General features: G+C 37.3%; 3 protein-coding genes across 5 annotated transcripts in view; all 3 read left to right on the plus strand.

Annotated features, from left to right (window-relative positions):
• Window positions 1-1,003: 1,003 nt before the first annotated feature.
• On the plus strand, window positions 1,004-6,833 carry LOC306852811 (ankyrin repeat and SOCS box protein 12-like). Its single transcript, XM_079389905.1, has 3 exons — window positions 1,004-1,071; window positions 3,428-4,239; window positions 5,318-6,833. The coding sequence occupies exons 2-3, from the start codon at window positions 3,447-3,449 to the stop codon at window positions 5,449-5,451; spliced, it is 927 nt and encodes a 308-aa protein (XP_079246031.1). The 5' UTR covers window positions 1,004-1,071; window positions 3,428-3,446; the 3' UTR covers window positions 5,452-6,833.
• Window positions 6,834-9,157: 2,324 nt separating this feature from the next.
• LOC306852899 (uncharacterized protein) lies at window positions 9,158-13,084 on the plus strand (the record flags this gene model as incomplete). The annotated part of the gene is made up of 2 exons (XM_079390020.1): window positions 9,158-9,431; window positions 11,559-13,084. Exon 2 carries the CDS (start codon window positions 11,624-11,626, stop codon window positions 13,082-13,084), a length of 1,461 nt encoding a protein of 486 aa, XP_079246146.1. The 5' UTR covers window positions 9,158-9,431; window positions 11,559-11,623.
• The window catches only part of LOC306853641 (rho guanine nucleotide exchange factor 9-like), a 48,454-nt gene continuing 38,791 nt past the window's right edge, over window positions 12,991-22,653 (plus strand). For 2 of the 3 annotated variants that reach the window (XM_079391196.1, XM_079391197.1), the window contains exons 1-2: window positions 17,649-17,757; window positions 18,334-18,428. In XM_079391196.1, the coding sequence (XP_079247322.1) occupies window positions 18,354-18,428 (75 nt within the window). In that variant the 5' untranslated portion in view covers window positions 17,649-17,757; window positions 18,334-18,353. Of the gene's footprint in view, window positions 13,076-17,618; window positions 17,758-18,333; window positions 18,429-22,653 lie in introns of those variants that run through there. The other variant, XM_079391198.1, reaches the window with a different exon arrangement.

Here is a 22,653-nt window from a genome sequence, read left to right on the forward strand (position 1 = left end):
TTATTGCTACCTGTCCCAACGTTTTTGGAATTTGTAGCTCTCATGAAATCCAAAATGATATAATATTTGGCATGACTTTCAACATTTGATATGTTATCTATATTCTATTGTGAATAAAATATAAGTTTATGAGATTTGTAAATTATTGCATTCATTTTTTATTCGTAATTTGTACAGTGTCCCAACTTTTTTGGAATCGGGTTTGTAGATTATAAGATCACATAAGATCACAACTGTTTTTCAACACTGATAATAAATCAGCATATTATTATGATTTCTGAAAGATCATGTGACACTGAATCATGGAATAATGATGCTGAAAATTCAGCTTTGATCACAGAAATAAATAACATTTTAAAGCATATTAAATTAGAAAACTGTCATTTTAAATTGTAATATTTCACAATATTACGGTTTTTACTGTCAAATAAATGCAGCCTTGATATATATATATATATATATATATATATTTTTTTTTTTTTTCTGTTATTAATAGGATGACACCATGGAATAGTCAAGGCAACGATTCAAAAAGCCAACAATTAATTTAGTTCAGAAGATTTCTGTTCATCAGGAGATTTCAGAACTCCAGGACAGTAAGAAAACAAAAATAACAGGAGAACATTTGTCTCTCAGGGCTTTAGGTGCATCAGCAGCTGATGTCATCCACAGCTCCTGACAGAGCAACAGCTGCGACTGCAGAAAGTAAAGGAAATGTGCGTTAGCATGACAAAGGTACCAGTTGAGATTATAACACAGCCTTAATGCTTTCAGTGCAACACTGTTGTTTTGCAAATGTTCTCAGTGGATATCAAGCATGTATAGATGGCATTGCAGTGAGGCTGTGATCTTACACTAACAGCTCATGCTATCTGTCTGTGCCTGTCACAGGTCTATCACCTTTCTAATTATAACTCCATTCCTCTGGCCCTCCAAGAATGGAAGTTTGGGCTGGTCCATTTGTGGCCTAAACTTAGCCGTGTGTCTGCTCAGATCTGTGTGTGTCAAACTGACCCTCAGCGCCGCAGAGCCTTCATGTGTCTCTCTCTGTGGACACTTCACACGCTACAGGTAAGCTACAATTACAGCACAAACATGGCACAACAACCTGCATTAACTATCTTTTAAAGGGCCTCCAGACTTCTCTTGGTGGACTGATACTACACGTGTGTTTGTTTGTTGCTAAAATACTGACAGCAACAGCAGCTGTTGTTAATGATGACATTTGGCAGAGTGTGATTTTGCTTCAAATATAATGTGGGCGAAAAAGTATTTACAGTGACTTATACTGGAATAAATACATACATTTAATTTGCAGATTTCTGTTCATGAGTGGTATTTGGTAGATTGTGCTATATATAGTGGACACCAGAACTACTTAGATGAAGTTGTCACTGGACAATATCCCAGTAAATCTTTGGTTTTGAGTCTAATATCCAATTACACAAATGCTTTGTTTTCGCTAGCAGTGACTTTTAACACCTATTCCTAAATTAGGTTAATGTTTGTCATTTCAGTACACCAAATGAAAAGCCATCATGATTTAATCATATATATGTGTGTGTGTACCTTCATTTTATAAATCTTTTGTCAATACATTTTTATTGTCTTGTTTATTGCTCAATAGTTTTTTAATAATAATAATTGTTTGTGTGTTTGTTTAATTGTTTATTTTTGTCATCTTACACACTTTAGCTGTTTCTTGAATTGCTTGGTACTTTATAATTGGGAGATTTAAAGAAAATGTGTTACAGCTAAACCCATCCCCCAAACATGAAAATATTTGGTTTATGAAATATGTACGGCAGCATAGGCTTGTGTTGGAATATCTATAAGCAGTAGGTGTGAATGTTCATTAGATATATGGTAGACAAAGTACAGTTGCAACAGGGTAAAGACAGCTGTAACACATTCAATAATCAGTGTGCACATTCACATCAGCACATAATCCACATTCCTGCACACGTGTTAAAATTAAATGTTTTGGGAGATTGTGTTTTAAATTTACTTCCTTCTCTTTTATTCTGAATATATTGTTATTCCTGATAATGGACTGTATGTATTGTAAATGTTCATGTGTCATTGTCAAATTAACATGTTTGGTTTGGGGTATGCTACTATGTTGGGTATGTGGAAAAATCAGGCAAACATCCAGAGTGCTCAGCTGTAACGCTGTGTTATAATATATGTCAACTGCACTGATGATGGAACGCTGTACATCTGCCACTGAAAGAGCAAAAAATCATAAAAATACTGAACTCATATATAAGCATATAAAAAAATTACAAAACATTACAAATAATCAGAGTTCAATGGATACATAAATCAGAACCAGAAAGAGCTTTATTGCTGAGTGTGCTTAAACACGCAAGGAATTTGTCTTGGATCCAGAAGCTTCCAGCTCAAGTGACAAGACACAGACGACAAAAACAGTGATTACAAATAAATATTTGTAAACAATACACTATAGACAAAAAGACTAGACAATATATGATAGTGATATGATAATGATATCAAATGATATCTGTTAGCATATTTCATTTGCACTTTTAAACAATATCTTATTTAGCACATTAAAACTGTAGTGGGTTCCTTGTCTTCATCCATTAACTGCAGAAAATAGGAAATATATGTAGAAAAAAAAACTATCCATGTTTATTCTGGTCATTATTTGTGCAGTACAGAAAAAGGCATACATGTTACAGCTGTACTCATTCAATATGTCCAACAGTATATCATTATAACATTTTAGATCAGAGAAAAACACTATTCACTATTAACTTATTTACATGCATATTGACTGTTTATTAGTACTTATAAAGCACTTATTAATGCATGACTATATTCTAGATCCTTTAACCCTACCCGATACCTAAACATACAGTAACTACTATAACAACTGCCTTACTATCAATACATAGCTAAATAATCTTTCCATTGATGTATGGTTTGTTAGGATAGGACAATATTTGGCTGAGATACAACTATTTGAAAATCTGGAATCTGAGGGTGCAAAAAAATCTAAATATTGAAACAAATCACTTTTAAACTTGTTCAAATGAAGTACTTAGCCATGCATATTACTGCATATGTAAGTTTTGATATGTTTATGGTAAGAAATATCTTCATGGAACATGATCTTCATTTAATATCCTAATGATTTTTGTCATAAAAGAGAAATGTATAATTTTGATCCATACAATGTTGGCTATTGCTACAAATATACCTGTGTTACTGATGACTGCTTTTGTGCTGCAGGGTCATATATAATGCTCACAATCATACTGATGGTCTGAATACCAGGCTTGTATCTGTGGGCTGTGATATTAGAAACAGAAGTCACTGGAAATTATTTGCAAAAATAAGTTTTATGTTGTAGAGCTTTAATTAATTGATTCTTTCTTTCTTGTCGTCTGGTGGAATGGAGACCAGAGCAGTCCACCAGCATGAGTTTGATGGACATATCTAAGATCTTCTCTCTTCTTCAACCCAAAGAGGATGAGGAAGAGGACACATGCTGCAGTCAGGAGCTCAATCAGGCCGTGTTTAAAGACGACGAGGGACTCCTGAGGGATCTGCTGTCTCAGGACAGGTACAGGAGGTGTGTTAACCTGCGCAGCGGTTGGGGCGTGCCGGTCACTCCGCTGCGCTCCGCAGCATCTCAGGGTCACCTGCGCTGTCTGCAGCTGCTGCTGGCTCACGGGGCCGAGGTCGACAGCCTGGACATTAAAGCCCAGACGCCGCTGTTCACGGCTGTCGCTGGCAAACACCTGGACTGTATGCTTGCTTTATTGAAAGCTGGCGCAGACCCTAACGGCAGCCCGTATAACAACTGCTCTCCGGTGCTCACCGCAGCCCGAGAGGGAGACGCAGACATCCTGAGAGAGCTCCTGCGGCACGGAGCCGATGTAGACGTCAAGCCCAAGATCCCAGACTGGGCCTCGAATGCCACGGCCTGCCGGGGGCCGCTCTATATTTCTGCTTGTTACGGTCATCTGGAGTGCTTCAAACTGTTGCTGCAGCACGGAGCAAATCCGGACTACAACTGCACAGACGAAAAGATGCTGAGCTGCATCAGACAGCCCAAAACTGTGCTGGAGATGTGTCTCAAATATGGCTGCGGGCCCCAGTACATTCAGCTGCTCGTAGACTTTGGAGCAAACGTCTATCTGCCCGCTTTAACCGAAGATAAAACAACCAGACAGAATGAAGCAGTGACGCTTCTGCTCAAAGAGAGAGGTGAGTCTGTAACACATCTGTGATATCTACAAGCAGTTGTTCGGAAGAAATGCACTAAATCTGCCTTTTTTTGCACTAAATCTGCTCTTAAATCTACTTATGTTAACATATCTGTGAGAGTGGAGTTTAGTAACTAGAACACTGCATTTTACAGTTTGTTTTTTTCAGCTGCTTGCACGCATTTTCAAAATGTTGCCTCTTTTTTCAAAACTTTACACACAAATCCAAGAATTACACACACAAAATGCAAAATGCCTCACATCTCTTGCAAAATGAAGCACTGCATTCAAAATATCACAAACACATCTCAGAAGCACACATTTGCAAACACCTTTGCCATAATATGAATTCCTGTTAGATTTGTGTGTTACATAGAGAAGTGTGTGTTGTGTTTGGCAAAAAGTGTTTTCTGAAATTGAAAACTGAGTCAAAGGCTGAGCATTAGTTTTAGATTTGGTGTGTGCTTCTGCTGTTTGAGTGTCAGCTTTCAGAAACTGTGTGACAAGGAAAGATTTAGTGTGTAAGCAGCTGAACAAAACTGTAAATTGGTGATTTACAGTAGCTAAACCCCACATTCCTCCCAGCCTAAATGTGTGTGTGTGAGTCTCTCTCTCTGTGTGTGTGTGTGTGCGTGCGTGCGTGCACGCGTTTTTGTGACAAATGAGGACATAAATGTGTATAATGACACAGGTATGACACAGGTATTACAAGGTGAAGGTGACTTTTCAGGACATTGACCCATGTCCCCACTTTTCAAAACACTTATAAATCATACAGAGTGAGGTTTTGTTTGGGAAAGTAGAAATGCACAAAGTCTCCTGTGAGGGCTAAGTTTAGGTGTAGGGTTGGTGTAGGGCAATAGCACATACAGATTGTACAGTATAAAAACCATTACGCCTATGGAGAGTCCCCATAAACCACAAAAACCAACATGTGTGTGTGCGTGTGTGTGTGTGTGTGTGTGTGTGTGTGTGTGAGTGAGTGAGTGAGTGTGTGTGAGTGTGTACTTTGCTTTCATACCATTCATGCTGTCATTCATTTCTATGTGACTGTAACATCAAATCCTCTCTATACGCAGTTGGTCCGAAAACACTGATGTCTCAGGCTCGACTCTCTTTATGGAAGTTCCTTCCCATGGAAAACAAAATGTGCTGCATAGATTGCCTGGATATTCCCAAAATACTAAAGGACTATTTGAATCATGTTTCCTGATTTTACTACATTTTCTCTTCTGATGTGGAATACATATCTGACTAATATTAATCTCCCTTTTTGTAAAACGTTGTAATATGTAATATTTGTAATATTTTCTGTATTAAGAATTCTAAATACTACAGATAATGTAGCATTCAATGGATTGTTTTATTATTTTGCTAAAATATTCAGGAGTATGTGGTTAATGCAACAATGGAGTAGATTATATTCTTCTTTTGTTGCTGTAGATTAAATTAATGTGAAAGAAAAACTCTGCCCTCTAATGATTGAAATGATTACAAAAGTGTGCTTGTGGACCTTTGACACGATGATTTGCTGTGGTTCCCACTTTAACACTTTACATCTCTGGACGAAATATCCAATGAGCAAGACTAAAATCTATTTATGAAGTATTTTTATACAATTAATTATTATGAATTACATTATACGTGTGATAATGTTGAAGTTTACTAAAGTTTATATGCTATGTATAATGTTGTTTATTTGAATAATATAATACTTAAAGATGTGAAGGGGAATTCTGCCTCTAGAATGTCTTCCAGCGATAGCTATAAACAAAGTCATGATTAAACATCACTCTTCAGAGACTTTGTTCATTCAATGTGTCCTAGAACAATCGTTCACTACATGATTGACATTCATTTGTTGCATATGGACATAAATAAACTCTTGTCACACTAATCAAGTCCACAATTAACATTGTTTCAGTACAGCTTTTTAGAAATCCATGATGTTAATGTTGATTCATGTTAATGTTGTTTATGCTTTTAATGCCAGTCCACACTGAACGTATGTGGACAAAGTTTCATAATTCGTTTTGCAGGGTTCAATTTATTTAAAAAAAATAATAAAATGCTGAGGTGACAACCTAATCAAATATACACTGTATACAACATTTGTACAACATATCAAAAATGCATTTTAAAAAGCCACTTAGGTCAAAAATCAGGCGTGACCTCTGGGCATGAGACCTCAGCTTCAGTCTCAGCACTGCCGGCAGAGGGCGCTGTCACCACATCATCATGATTTACCACAGTTGCTCTAGTTCAGGGCTGGGCAGCTTCAGTCCTGGATAACCACTGTCCTGCAGATTTTAGCTCCAACCCTGATCAAACACACCTGAACAAGCTAATCAATGTCTTCCAGATCACTAGAAAGCTACAGGCAGGACCGAAGCTGCCTAGCTCTGGTGTATTTACTCACTTTCCTTTGTGTTTCTAACCTGTTTGCACACTTTATTATCTTATATCATTGAAAAAAAAAATGCTTTTTGTGGATTTCAGTGGATTTCAGTGAAGGCACATGTTTGCAATTTAACATTCATTTTGTATTGGTCTAATTTTGTAGTGTACAATAATAAAAAAATATGTTTAATAAGAGAAATCACAGACAATTTTTTCTCAGTCATTGCTATGGTATTCTCAAACATTGATTGAATTGCTCAGTTGAGTTTGAAAGCATGGCAGTCAGTGCATTAAAGGGCTATAATGTGATTTAATGTGTTAACAAGGCACGTGACGTGTGAGTTTAACTTTGCATTTAATTCAGTGATCAAGGCAAAATACAAACTATACGAATGCTTCACAAATACTGTACATGTGCAAAGAGACATTTGAGTCAGCAGCTGGTTGGGGAACAGTGCAGGATGATTTGTAGTGCATGAGCATGTAAACATACATATATTGCTGAGTCTTTTGTGGGATTGTGCACACGTTCTGTAGAACGTCATCGAAAGGTGTAGCATTCAGTGAATCACTGGAGTAACCGGTTCATCAGAAGAGGGTGTCCACATAGTTCAGTTGACTGTGGAATGTCAATATGATGGATTTAGGTTTATTCTGTCATTCTTTGGATAACTATGTCTATGTAGTCATCTTACCAGTTTAGCCATATGGATGATGCTGTATTTCAGATTTAATACCACAGACATCCAGCAGTGTAGGTGAGGGTAGGCAGTCTTGGCCAATAAGAATTAGAATAGAGAGTGCTAGAGTTCGATGGTCAGATAAAGATGAAAGAGATGTGTTTTTAGATGGCTAAGGATTCAGCTGCTGGTATTGAGTTGGGCAGGTGGGAACAGTTAATATAAAAGTCTGTGAAAGTGATTTTCTGCCTCTTTGGGATGAACAATAAAGCGACTTGTGTAATTCAGTGAACTTCTGGTCTAAGCCCACCCATGTCTGATCTACCCAAAACCAGATATTATAAGACTATTTATAGGACATAGCTTTGTCTTAAATAGTTATTTAAATTATGTTTCTCTTGATGTTAATTGAACTTTAAATTCCTGAACTGAAGGTGGTGCTTCAGAAATGAGTGAGAGAGCAGGAAAAGGACTGGCATCACAGAACAACACAACATCCCACTGCAACAATAAATAACACAAAGCATATCCCCCTATTAATAGATTCGGTTTACTCACATTACAACCTCATTTTTGGCACACAATGCCGCATGAAATAAACAGACTGATTAGAGCAATGGCATTCAGATGAAGTTTCAAGAGATCCGTCTATAAATGATCTCCCCAGCCACGCACTGTATATCATTATGAAAATAAGTAATGTACATTTCAGAAAAATTCACATTTTGTTAAGTTGACAGATATAATAACTTGTAGAGCAATAGATTTTACAAAGAAATAAAAGATCATATCTATCACCATATAATGCAAGTATTTTATTTCTTTCATTTCTACTATTTATAGCACTTTTAACTTCGTCATAGGACAATCAGTGCTGAAATGGGTTGAGGTCTAGCTGCTGTTTTCTGCTGGTGAGCCTGCACTATCAAACCGTTGATCTGTGTCACAGGAAACTAAGGAAGACGGCAATTGTTCTACGAGATAAAAAGTGATGACATCACACGAGGTGCTTTCTGGACAGCGGTCAGAAACAGAGATCATACAGAACAAACATCAGCGCATTAGCTGAGAAAACCTGCTTTAGTCTAGAGTCAAAGCCTGGTAACCTCTCTGTGATTCCAGCTCATTCACACGAGAGTTTAGTCTTGCCTTTGGTTTTGAAAAACAAAAAGTGAAGGGTTTTCTGATCCAGGATGTGCATTGTGACAGAATTGGATAGCAGGAAAGCTGCAGAGGAAGTGGGCTGAATGAGAGCCGTGCTTTACAGCCTTTTATCTTCTTTAAGTAAAAACGCTCATGAAGAAAAGTCGAGACCAGTAAATGCCTTTGAATGCATGAGATGTATGTTAGATACGTATACAGAGCGCCAGCCACATGTTTCAGCGGATGAAGCCGCTATAGTGGCCGTATCATGTTGACAAACTGGAGAGTACTGACTCACAAGGGGAAAGAAAACCCAATTGTCTTTCCCTCACAATGGCGCAGCACAGACAGAAGGGAAAGAGTGTACGGCACAGATATTTACATGCTGTCAGCCAGGCTTCCTGTCTTTGTCAAGCTTAAAGCATTTTTTCAGTCACTTGTGTAAGATCCTCTCTTTCCTGTGTCCAGCAGGAAAATGCCATGTGATTACAGTAGTACCAAAACAGGACAAAGAGGAAGCGTTTAAAATAGGCCCTCAAAACTTTGACCCTAGGTTTTGTGTATTGTGTTCATTTACTATGTAGATTATGACGCTGCACTGACAAACACACTCGACATTGAATTCAGTTTAAAGTTCAGTTTCTATTCCACATTTGATTCGGGATGTGAACACGACTGACCCAGCTAAACGCCACGCTCTGTTTGGAGCTGGAGTCTTTGTAGTTTCAGTGGAAGAGTGGCAGAAATAACTGGATCGTGACTTCAAACTTAATGAGAGGAACTGGGCGTGTGTGTATGTGGCGTCTGCTCGGTCTCTGTGGGGCATCAGGCTGAGAAAACCCTCCAGCGCTCCTGGAGCAAGCTGTGGATTAACAATCGGACCAATCATTATATTGGAAAACCACTGCTGACGTTAAAGGGTTCACACAGAATGATTTCTGTTCTTTTATGAGAAAAGCATTCTACTTTGGTAAGTTGTTTTTTCTTTTTTTTTTTTCTCTCGCTCCCCCAAAAGCATTTTTTTATCAAAGAATAGTAATTTCCTGATGTGTGGGTTCATAACATTGTGTCTTGTTTTTGAATAAGTGCATTCAGATCATGTAGAAATATGAACATTTGGTCACACTTTTGTTTGGGGACCAATTTCACTGTTAACTAATTATTAACTACAACGTTTGACTGCTTATTAATAGTTAGTAAGGTAGTTGTTGAGTTTAGGTATTGGGTAAGATTAGGGATGTAGAATAAGGTCATGCAGAATATGTGCTTTATAAGCACTAATAAACAGCCAATGTGTTAATAATATTCATGCTAATAAGCAACTAGTTAATAGTGGGAATTGGTACTTAAAATAAAGTGTTACCGACAATTCTAATAGGATTAAGGTTTGAAATCACTCTTCTTTATAATTTCTTGTATATTCATATATAGTTTGGAATCAGTAATATATATATATATATATGTGTGTGTGTGTGTGTGTGTGTGTGTGTTTGAAAGAAGACTAAAGGTTGGATCAAAAGTACAGTCAAGAACATTAATAGTTTGAAACAGTATAGGAATTTTTATGTTTTTGTTTTCTAAAGCTTTTTTCACACAATCCCAAAGAAGTATTCATGATGATGATTATTATTATTATTGGGTTTTTTTACTGCTGAAAACAGTTCATGAAAATGAGATAAAGTGCTGCTTAATAATGTTGTCATTTTTTCATTTTTCTTTGATGAACAGAAACTTTGAAGAACAGCATTTATTTGAAATAGAACTGTTTTTTAATGTCACTTACATGTGTCAGTGCTAAAAAAAAAATAATAATAATTATTATTTCCAGAAAAATCTTACTGACCACAAACATTTGAACGGTAGTGTAGCCTGTGTGCATGTTTATGTGGTTTATGAGGACACAAATGTGTATAATGACATGGGTATGACAGAGGTATTACAATATGAAGGTGGTTTATGAGGACACTGCCTATGTCCCCGTAATTCAAAAGGATTAAAAAACATTCTAAATGGTGTTTTTTTGAAAATCTAAAAATGCACAAAGTCTCCTGTGAGGGCTAAGTTTAGGTGTAGGGTTGGTGTAGGGCAATAGCACACACAGTTTGTTCAGTATAAAAACCATTACGCCTATGGAGAGTCCCCATAAACCACAAAAACCAACGTGTGTGTGTGTGTGCGTGTGTGTGCATGTTTATGTGGTTTATGAGGATACAAATGTGTATAATGACATGGGTATGACAGAGGTATTACAATATGAAGGTGGTTTATGAGGACACTGCCTATGTCCCCGTAATTCAAAAGGATTAAAAAACATTCTAAATGGTGTTTTTTTGAAAATCTAAAAATGCACAAAGTCTCCTGTGAGGGCTAAGTTTAGGTGTAGGGTTGGTGTAGGGCAATAGCACACACAGTTTGTTCAGTATAAAAACCATTACGCCTATGGAGAGTCCCCATAAACCACAAAAACCAACGTGTGTGTGTGTGTGCGTGTGTGTGTGTGTGTGTGTGTACACCTGGTATTTATCACGTTATGGTAAGTATAGTAAATTTTGACCTTGTGGCGACCTTTTTTTGGTCCCCATAAGGAAACAAGCTTATAAATCACACATAATGGAGCGTACTGAAAATCTGAAAATTCAGAAAGTTTCCTGTAAGGGGTAGGGTTAGGTGTAGTGCGATAGAAAATATGGTTTGTACAGTATAAAAACCATTATGCCTATGGGATGTCCCCACAAAAAACGGAAACCAGTGTGTGTATGTGTGTGTGTGTGTGTGTTTAATTAAGCTACATATATGACTTGAATTTAAACTAAAGTCTATGTTATCAGGTATCAGTCTATAAATAATGCAGGAGAAAGTAAAGGAGATTTACAGTAGATGGACTACATTTAATTCATTGTGGACATGGTTTTGGAACAACTGGAAAAGTATTCTTGTTTGTCTTTAATGCAACTTTATAGGCATAAATGTCTTTTAGGAGACATGATGATTAAAAAATCTGAATAAAAAAATGTTAAAATAGGTAATTTTGTTAAATAAATGTACTTTACATTAGACACATTCATCTCCCATAGCGTGTGGTTTTGTTTTATCACAGATTTTCCCAATGATGATAAAAATTATGCTTCCTAAGATGGACACCTGACATTAAAATGCGAGAGGATGGATAGCGCAATCAGCCCTGCGTCAGAGTCTGGTCTCTCCAATGGATTTGTCAATAGCATGTTCAACGTTTCAGTTGACGAAGAGAGCAAAGCTGAGATGTCATGGATTCCAGAGTGCAATTCCTCAGACTCCATTATTTCCGGTCAGACGCTCAGAAGAGAAAAACAGGAACCGGTGCGGCGCTCCAGGACAGCGGCCATCTGGAGGATCCTGCAGCGCCGCAAGACCCCCTCGGACCTGGACAGACGACCTCACTCCGTCATCCTCCCTGGTGAAGCATCCTTCCTCAAACTCTCCATCACTAACAAAGTCAGGTCTTTCAAGAAACTAAAGTCCCCGTCTGTTTTTAGAGGGAAAGCCGATAAGATTTCTGATGCCAAATCCAGTGTTGACCTTAAAGACGATGCCGATGATGTGTACATGTGCAAAGACTCTCCTTCTTCAGACTTCAAGCATGTGTTTAGGAATAAAGCCAAGAGGCATTCATTTGCAGGACACACTGCAGACTTCTACTGTTCGTTTGAGGACATCGCCCCCATTGGAACCCCAGACAATGTCCAGCAGGAGACCAAAAACACTGTTAGCAACCAAAACGGGTCTAAGTTGTCAGAAAGAGTCGTTTATACAAAGAAATTTCACCCTAGCTACAACAATTCGACAGAACAGGACGACTCCTGTGCGAAGCAAAGCCTCAAGATACCTAAAAGAGGACGCTGGTCCAGGGGGGGTGATGTTTTGAATTACTTGAGAGGAATTTCCCTCAAAGGAAAAGGAAGTCAGACGTTGGCAGAGAGTAGTTTTGAGTCAACGAATGCCTTGGACAAAACCATTGATTCTGACTACGGCTCGGTCACCTTTGAACTGGTCAAGGATTTGAACTCTACACCTGAACAAACAGGGATTGATGGCAAAAGCAGCCATTTTCGAGGCCTTCTCCGATTTTTTAACACCGTGGCCGAGACTGCAATGAAATGGAGAAACTCGTCCCGCTCATTCTCCCCCCCTGAAGGACAGCAGTCACCTCTCGGATTGAGAAAGACGCAGGAGTCTGCAGAACTCATGCCTTTGACAGTCAGGAGCGAGCAAAAAGCTGATACCTCAGTTCACGGCAAACCCGCGTTATCTGCGGTCTCGCCTGTTAATGCTGTGGTGGATTGCTCTCCTCCGGTGGTGCTGAAGGCCTGGAGAACATGCCCAGACTCTCCAACAGATAACAGCTCCCTGTGTAATAACTCAGACGAATCGCAGTCCCAGCTCAGCTCGACTCACATCTCTCTAGCTACCATCGAGAGCCACCCGAGATATGAAGAACCAGAGCCACCAAAAGAGACACAGACTGGCTTTGAAAACACAGAGATCCCACATCACTCATCTAGCAAAACTGTTGATGAAAACCAAGATGTTTGTACGGATAGGAAAAAGATTAACTGCCCGGAGGACATATTTAAGGTAATATAAACTGGATTGAAATCTGACGTTTTGAGTAACACAGAGTTGTTTCAACATCCAAGCTGTTTGATCATCAAGCTACAATCCATATTATTTCCATAACATGCATATTTCTTCGTGAAATGGGATGAAAATATAGCACAGGACTTGATCTTGTCCATTGTTAGCTGATTGGTGAAAAGTGGTCTCTATGTCAGGTAGATGGACGGGGTTGTTAAAATAAGAGGGATTCCCATACTATAATACTATAAATAATACTATATACAAAATACTATAATAATTTATAGTAAATACTATAGTGTTTTTGAACCATGCTATAGTAAAGTACTTGAATTATTTTGTGGTAATTCTATAGTTGCTGTGGTAAAATAAAAACTATAGTAATATAAACAAATTATTTTACCCAATACTGTACTCTACAACTAGTTTTCTACAATATTATATATATTATACTTCAATCCGTAAAAACTAAAGTATACTACAGTATTTATTACAGTTTATCAGTTCTCTATAGTTAATACTACAGTATGCTGTAGCATTCAATAAAGAAGTGTTGTAAATATTATAATATATACAGTATAATACAATTTACTATAGTATGGTTCAAAAACACTATAAATTACTAGAGTAATTTTTCATGTGGGTTGGTGTGATCAGCTGAAAAGTATTAGAAAGTTTTACTTTTTGATGAAAGATTACAAAAACAAACGTCCAGGAATGTGTATTAAGAAAGTGAACAGACAATGTCATTTTGCTTTCATGTTAACTTTAAAGAAGCATTTGAGGAGAAGAATGTCGTAATACTAGTGTATATTGTCACAGCTGACATTCATTCAGCTTGTGTTCTAACATTGCTATCACACCACAACTAACATGTTTGCACAAAGAAATCATTTTGTAGCCAATGAAATGAATTCAAAAGCAGTCATAACATTGGTAAAGATCTGGCCATATTACTTTATTATTATTAATATGAGTTGAAGCAGCTTTGTGTAGAGCAATGGCCCCTCCAGTCCCACAGAGTTTAGCTCCATTCCTAATCGAAAAGAAATCTGATTATAATCATCAAATTACAAGCTGGTGTGTTTGATTAGGGATGGAGGACAGTGGCCCTGAAGATGCACATCTATGATTTAGAGTATGTGTGTTGATCCTAAACTAATCTAAGTAATAATCTCATGTAGAATTACTTATGGGCCTCTTTTGTAACTTGTCACTTTATATTAGTGAATGATTAACATTAAAGACCTGTAATTTTGTGAATACAGCAGTGGCAGCCTAGTAATGAGTCACAAGTGTGCATTTTCTAGTTGGTTTAATGAGTGTTGCATTACCTTTGTTCACACTGCAAGGGTAATCCGGTAATTTTCCTTAAATCTGACCAATTTTTTGTGCATTATGGGCTGTTATATAAATTTGTAATGAAACTAGAAAATGGCACTATTTGAGCCTGAATATTTGTTTTCCACATGTGGGCGGACCTGAAACTAACCCTTTCCTGCTAATTAGTCAAACAAAGATCAACCTGTCAACCATCAGTTCTTAAATTCTGTGCAACAGAATAATAGAAAATGTGTCAATGTTACAATAAAGAATTGGGTAACACTTAAGGTGTCCTTGTTACACGTCACATGTACTTACTATTGTAATAACAATTAATTATGCATAATTACATGCAAGGAACCCAAAACCAAACCCTAATCCTAACCATATAGTAAGTACATGTAGTTAATTAATATTACTCAGTAATTAAATGTATAATTACACTGTAACAACACACCTTAAAAAAAAGTGTAACCAAGAAGTGTCCTGTTATCAGTTAGTGATGTCCATATGGCAAAAATACAAATCTCAAGATACTATCTTGTGTACACATGTGGTCAGTTAAAGACATGTATTCAGTTAATCAGGCAAAAATATTTAATATCCTTCAACACATTAAGCCAATGACTAAGCTTGTGATCATAATGATTACAATATAAGGACAATATCTAAAGCTAGACTCGATCCAAACTCCAGTGACCTCAGGATAAGATAGAAACAGGAGAGCAGAAGGAGGAGGATAAGCATAGCTGCTGTTCATATATTGATGATAATAATAAAAATAATAATAATTCATTTTATTTATAATGCACCTTTCTTACACTCAAGGTGCTACAATATATAAAACAGCAATAAAAGAAACAACTACTCCATAATAACAATCACAATGACAACACAATTACAACAATGACAACAACTGTAAGATTATAAATTAAAAGCTTCACCAAAAAGATATGTTTTGAGATATTTCTTAAAACAATCAAAAGACAGAGCATTCCTTATAGGAGGAGGCAGAGAATTCCACAACCTGGGAGCAATACAAGAACCTCCCACCCATCGTTTTGAGTCTACAACGGGGCTGGTACAGCAGACAGTTACAGTTAAGAACTTTAAAATCAATACGTGATTGAATCGGAAGCCAGTGCCGTTGAGAAAGCACAGGAGTGATATGACTGCGGGACGGCGTGCAAGTTAAAACACGAGCAGCTGAATTTTGCACATATTGCAGCCTCTTAATCAAATTGCAGGTAACCCTGCAAAAAGTGAATTACAATAATCAAGCCTAGATGTTATGAAGACGTGAATGAGCCTTTCTGCATCAGGCATAGAAAGAAACGGTCTTATATGTGCAATATTCCGAAGATTATAAAAAGCTATAAGAAGCACGGGCTTCAAACACAACGTAGATAAGGCAGAATCAAAGTCAGAGTTCATGCTAGAGATCAGGGCAGACGACAAACACACAGGATAATCAAATTACAAGGCAGATTGAATTCGAATAGGCAGGCGGCAGAGAATCAGAGTCCAGTAAACAGTCCAGGTCATACACGGGGAAATCACACACGGAATAAAGGCTTGGAAATGTTTGCATGGCAAGACAAGACTTCGCAATGAGGAATCAGAGAGAACAGTTTAAATAGATCAGAGTCAATGGAAAACACCTGTGAGTGTAATCAGCCACAGGTACGGGGTATGTGGGAAATGGAGTCCAATGATGGTTAATACTCAGGTGATGGTGCCCTCTGGTGGTGATCGGAGGGAGCCACAGAGGCTGAGTTTGTGACAACAGCAGTTGCAGTGCCAATCAATAGAACGTCAGTTTTTGAACAGTTTAACTGTAAGAAGTTCTGTTTCATCCAGGCCTGTATTTCCAGTAAATAAGCAGATAAAGTGCCGATGAAACATCAGGTTGAGTGCTAATGTAAATCTGGGTATCATCTGCATAGCAATGATAACCCGGACCATACTTTTGAATAATCTGCCCAAGAGCCAACATATAAATGCTAAAAAGTGAAGGACCCAATACCGACCCCTGAGGGACACCCTGCCACAATGGAACAATCTGAGATCTGTTTGCACCAGAATATACAAATTGAGTGCGTTCTGAAAGGTATGATTCAAACTATTTTAAAGCTACACCAGAAAGACCAGTCCCCTTATGTAATCTGTCCAGTAGCATAGTGTGACAGATGGTATCAAATGCATCACTGAGATCTAACAAAACCAAAATGCCACAAGCCCCAGAATCTGCTGCAACAAGGATCTTATTCATTACCCTCAAAAGGGCAGTCTCCATACTATGTCCAGACCTTCAATCAGGTCAGGTCTAATCACCAGACCTGATTGAAAAGGTTCTAGTAGTCTGCTCATGGAGAAATAATTTTCGTCTTGAAAAAAAAAAAATCAGAACTAACAACAGTAAAGCTTGAAAACAGAGAAAGAGGGGAATTACAGGGATGCAGGTCTAATGGCTTAGATGAAGCAGAGACAGATGTAATTGTTTTATTAGTTTGTGTAATTGTATATATTTTCTCCAAAAGCCCAAGCATAGCTATAAGCACAAAGAATGGTGCATCAAACAAATTCATAAACAAAAAAATTAAATAATGAATCAGCTCTGTGGTGGATCAAAGATTTAGTATGTTCCGGTTCAGCCCACTTTGCAGGGTTTGGCAGCGGTGGTCACTCGTGAAACATAATCAATGACTTACATCCGAGTCAACGAGACAGGAAGTTAGTGCGGGAAGGGCAAAAGTGGACTGCAGCCCAGAAACACATAGGTCAGATATGGGAGGAACAGGAACAGGGATGAAAAACATCGACTTAATAAAAAAGCTAAATTAAGATGGTGTTATATTCAATTATATTCATGCATTCAGTACCTGTGTACAAAAAAACACATCAAATCTAATCTGACTGTTCAGAATGAGATGCATTAACTAAAATCTTAATTTAATCTAATTTCAAGACACCTCCAGCAGGCTTGTACAACAGGATTTCATGTTTAGACTGAAAAAAGCTAAAAAAGGGTTTGTTTGTTTGTTTGTTTGGTCTGCCTATGTGAACAATAGCCAAACTTTGTTGACTGTTTTCAGATGCTGTTCTTCACTTGACTAACCCCACTCCACTATTGATGTACTGCTGTAGGAGATGCTGTGGATGCAGTGCAATGTGAAATGTATTGTTGTAAGGTTACCTGACGTACTGCAGTGATTTTCAGACGCTTTCGCGGCCCCGGGGCCAGTCACCTGCAGATCCTCCTCTCAAAGCTCTGCTCCAGCGGTGTCGCTCTCTGCCATTGCCCACCACACTGTCCGCCCTGGAGCCCATCGCCCTCACACACGTGCTCACTCCTCCAGGTACAGCACAGGCCAAAACCACAGCTGAGTCATGCTTCATAACTTTACACATGAAGTGTAAAGTTAGCTTACACTCACAGGTTTCTCTGATAGTCCTGATTACAGTTTCATGTTTTGGTGTGAATTATTATGATAATGTGTGACCCTGGAGCACAAAAGCAGTCAGTCATCAGTAGCACAGGTATATTTGTAGCAATAGCCAACAATACATTGTATGGATCAAAATTATACATTTCTCTTTTATGACAAAAATCATTAGGATATTAAGTAAAGATCATGTTCTATGAAGATATTTTGCAAATTAACTACCATAAATATATCAAAACTTAATTTCTGATTAGAAATATGTATTGCTAAGAACTTAATTTGGACAAATTTAAAGGAGATTTTCTCAATATTTAGATTTTCAGATTCCAGATATTCAAATAGTTGTATCTCGGCCAAATATTGTCCTATCATAACAAACCATACATCAATGGAAAGCTTTCGAAAGATTGACACTTAAGACTGGTTTTGTGGTCCTGGGTCACATTTTACATAGAGTGCTTTGGCTAATACTAGCGATCTGTCCTGCAGCTAAATCAGTTGTTCTCCGCATGAGGAACAGCAGCACAGGATCCAACAGACAGAAGCGGTTTAGACCAGGATCTGGACCACTGCACATCAACATGGTGAGTGATCCGGCTTCTGTCCTGAGACGTCATTTGACGGACAGTTTTGTGTTATTGAGTCATATTAAGGAAGTATTACAGGACAAATTAATGGTACTGCATTAACAATTGAGTTGTGACTGTTAAAGGGTTAGTTGAACCTCATGTCCTTGTGTCATTCAAAACCCATAGGATTTATATTCCTTTTTAAAACAAAAAAGAAGATATTTTGGTAACACTTTATTTTAGGGTCTCTTAACTAATTTCTTATTAGCATGCATATTACTAGAATATTAGCCATTTATTAATACTAATTAAGCATATATTAATGCCTTATTCTACATGACCTTATTCTACATCCCTAATCCTACCTAAACTTAGCAACCACCTTACTAACTACTAATAAGCAGCAAATTAGGAATTTATTGAGGGAAAAGTCATAGTTAATAGTGAATAAGTGCTCCCTATTCTAAAGTGTTACCCTTATTTTTAATGAAACCTGAGAGATTTCTGTCCCCCGGTTAAAGTAACCAAAACATTGTAAATGTAAATCATTTGAATCAAGTAATCATGAATCATAATTCTTTTGAAATCCATGTTTGTTGCAACAATAAAAGCCCAAAGATGAAGACAAGTCCAAGTTTCTGACACAAAGGGTTTGTAATCAAAGAATAAACACCAATCCAAGCCAATGTAATTGTGTGCACTTAAACACAAACAACTGACAATGAACTCAGGAATCCATGTATACGCAGATAACGAACAGGTGTGATAATCAAATGAATTGCCATAATAACTAAATAGAGCGAGAAACTAGAACAAAGACAACAGGAAATGAAACAAAACCAACTAAATTCCATGATAATGAAAACTAAATGGACAGTTCATAACAATGTTAAGCCTCACCTAATTTCTCAAGTGATATCTAGTTTGATGCTCAAAGTTCAATGCAAAGGGAGAAATTGTATTTTACGGAATTTGCTTTGTAAGACCTACAACTAATTGGTGGTAGGGACTACAGCAAGCTATTTCCTGGGTTAGTGACATCACAAACCCTGAAATTTACATAAACCCCGCCCCCGGGAACATGCAACAGAGGGGGTGGGGTCATGCTGGGCTGCTTTAGAGAAGAGGAAGAGTTGTTGTAGTAGAGTATAGTATAAAGGGTAACACTTTGAAATAAGGTTCCTTAGTTAACATTAGTTTACAACATTAGTAAACATGAACTAAGAATGAACAATACTTCTACAGCATTTATTAATCTTAGTTAATATTAATTTCAGCATTTACTAATGCATTATTAAAATCACAAGTTGTGTTTGTTAACATTAGTTAATGCACTGTGAACTAACATGAACAAACAATGAACGACTGTATTTTCATTAACTAATATTAACAAAGATTAATAAATAGTGTAATAAATGCAGTTCATTGTTTGTTCATGTTAGTTAATACATTAGCTAATGTTAATAAATGACACCTTATTGTAAAGTGTAACCATATAAAGTATAGATGTAATGCTTGTTTAGCTACAGGCATGCTAAATGTGTTTCTGTGTTTTCTTCGCAGTCCCGACAAAAGATATTTGGCTACACTCTTTCGACAAAGACAAAACTAACAGTGCTATGCAGTCAGTAGCCTAACGTTCACTATAGATCTGCAGTCTGTAATCAAACAACCTCTTCGAGGACTGTAGTAAACTTTAGTACCAAAGCTTTAAAATATGTGAAAAATAATGCAATTTTAAAAATAAAAACGAACCAGGAACACATACATAAACACATTCAAGCCTTCAAAAAAAAGCCTATAGGCCACCCCTTTAATCTCCTTCAGTAATTGTTGGTTATAAGCAGCTCAGTCCTCAAATCTCAGTCCTAAATTCAATATTTCTGAATGATTAGTTAAACTTGTTTTAATAGTAGCTGAAGTGTTTTTGTAGTAAGGCAAGGCAAGTTTATTTATATAGCACATTTCATACACAGAGGTAATTCAAAGTGCTTTACATAAAAGAAAGTGAAATAGACATTAAAAATCAATAAAAACATGGAAATAAAAATAAAAACAAGGAATTTTAAAATGATATAGAAATTGATTTAAAATAAATTTAAAGAAAATGATTATACATAAAATGTATTGCAGTCAGTTCGGACATACAGCACAGTGCTCATTCAACAAATGCACAGTTAAACAGATGAGTTTTGAGTCTTGATTTAAATGTGGCTAATGTTTTAGCACATCTGATCTCTTCTGGAAGCTGGTTCCAACTGCGGGCCACATAATAGCTAAACGCAGACTCCCCTTGTTTTGTGTGAACCCTTGGTATTTCTAACTGACTCGATCCTAATGATCTGAGTGGTCTGTTCGGTTTATATTCAGTATAGTACTGTTCATTTGTCCTGCAAACAAACTATCCTATTAATTGGTAACTTCAGCTATTTTAACCAGCTTCGTATTGTTTTAGTGTCAGTATAGTACGTGTAAATGTGTGCTCTGGCACTTTTACCTGCGCTGAGATATCCTGGTTTATTTCTCAGCAAAAGTCTGCAAGATGACATGTTTTTGTTTTACTTTTGACAGCTCCAGGGCTTTTGTTAAAACTACAGATCATGCTTTCACATTTGTGTATCCCTGCTCACAGATTGAGCCCAGTGCATTATGGTGCTGAAGTTTTCACGGCCCTCGTTCTCTGTTTTCTCTAGTCATGTAGCACTGATTTTTTTCTTTTTCTTTATTATGTTTTCTTAAGAACTCATCTTGGCAGTGGTGAATAATCACTGTTTTCACGGTGCTGCTATGAAGTCAGCTGTGTACGTAACCCTCAGAACGCAAGAATGGGCAACTATATGATACTGTAATACTTCAAGAAACCGATCTAGAAACTGATTATTATTCATAAAATAAAATTCAACACCAAAAAAAATTAAAATTAATTCTTGTTCCGTTTGCTCCTGCACACTAGATGTGAGTCTCATGGATTAGTGTCTGGTTCAGGCATCTAGCGGTGGATGTGTAAATGAGGGAAACGCTTCACTTCTGAATGAAGGTCTGATGGTTTGTCGGTGAGCGCAGACGCTGTCAGCTTAAGCTCATGTTCCCTGAGGATCGCTTTCAGTTAATTTGGCATCGCTATTAAAACTGTTTCCTCGCTTGCATTATGTAATGGGTACATTTAAAGAAATGAGTCATCAAGTCATGCAAAGCATGCTGGGAATCAGAGATTAATTTTGGAGAGGAGTGGTTCTTTCCTCATCCATGTGGTAAAAGTCTAGTTTCACATTCAGATTCTATAATCCTTTACACCTCTCATGCAAGACTTTGGTACTTCACTGATGAATATTCTCAGCACTGCAATGTGTGAAGAAATCATAATAGCTTCTCTAATAGCCAAACGTTTTATACAAATTAGACACTATTGTTACCACATTGATAAAATGTCATAGATGTATCGCAGCTTAACCACATTAATGTACATGCATTTAGAGTTTGATACCTTTTGTGTTAATGTGTTGTTTGTTTTACTTCATTTTGAACTCCTTCAGAAGCTTCAGAAACCCACAGACTTACAATTAAGAAGATTGTACAGATGATGTGTGATTATGTTTGATATAGACGAACGGTTAATGGTGATTTAATTGCAATGGCAGGAGCATAATGTATCACCATTGGCTTTCAAAACGATGAATATATGCATAATTCATGATCAATTGTAATTGCAGTGCAATTAGCACAGTTTATGTTTGCAAGGCCACGCACTATAGGCGTTTAATGCAATAGTTCAAGGAAATATTCCTTGACCCTGTGTTTTGAGGAATGTATTATTCATGCTGCTGATGATGATGATGATGGGTTGTTATCAAGGAGAATCAGACTTATCAGACGTCAAACCATGCGGGGCATGACAGGTTTAAACAGACTGTTTGTCATCCACCAGTGCTGCATGAGGGATTTGTGTCTTATATCAGAACAGAAACATTTTCTTATTCTCATATGGATGCTGGATAGGGCTGATGCTCAATATGACCTTAAACAATTAATCTAAATTGCTAAATTTTCTCTTAAGGGATTTTAGGACAAACATTTGAGGCATGTGAGAAGAAGATATAAAGCTTCTTTTATCATGGCCTCTGTCTCCTGGGCAGTATCTTTACTATAGAGCAGTGGTCTTGTTTGTTAGGGTGGTCAGCATTGAATGTGATTGGACAAGAAGTGAGCAGCTGCTGTTACGCACAAGCTCTCAGACAGGAAG

Source organism: Barbus barbus (genome assembly GCF_936440315.1).
Source record: "Barbus barbus genome assembly, chromosome: 33".
Classification (NCBI taxonomy): Eukaryota; Metazoa; Chordata; class Actinopteri; order Cypriniformes; family Cyprinidae; genus Barbus; species Barbus barbus.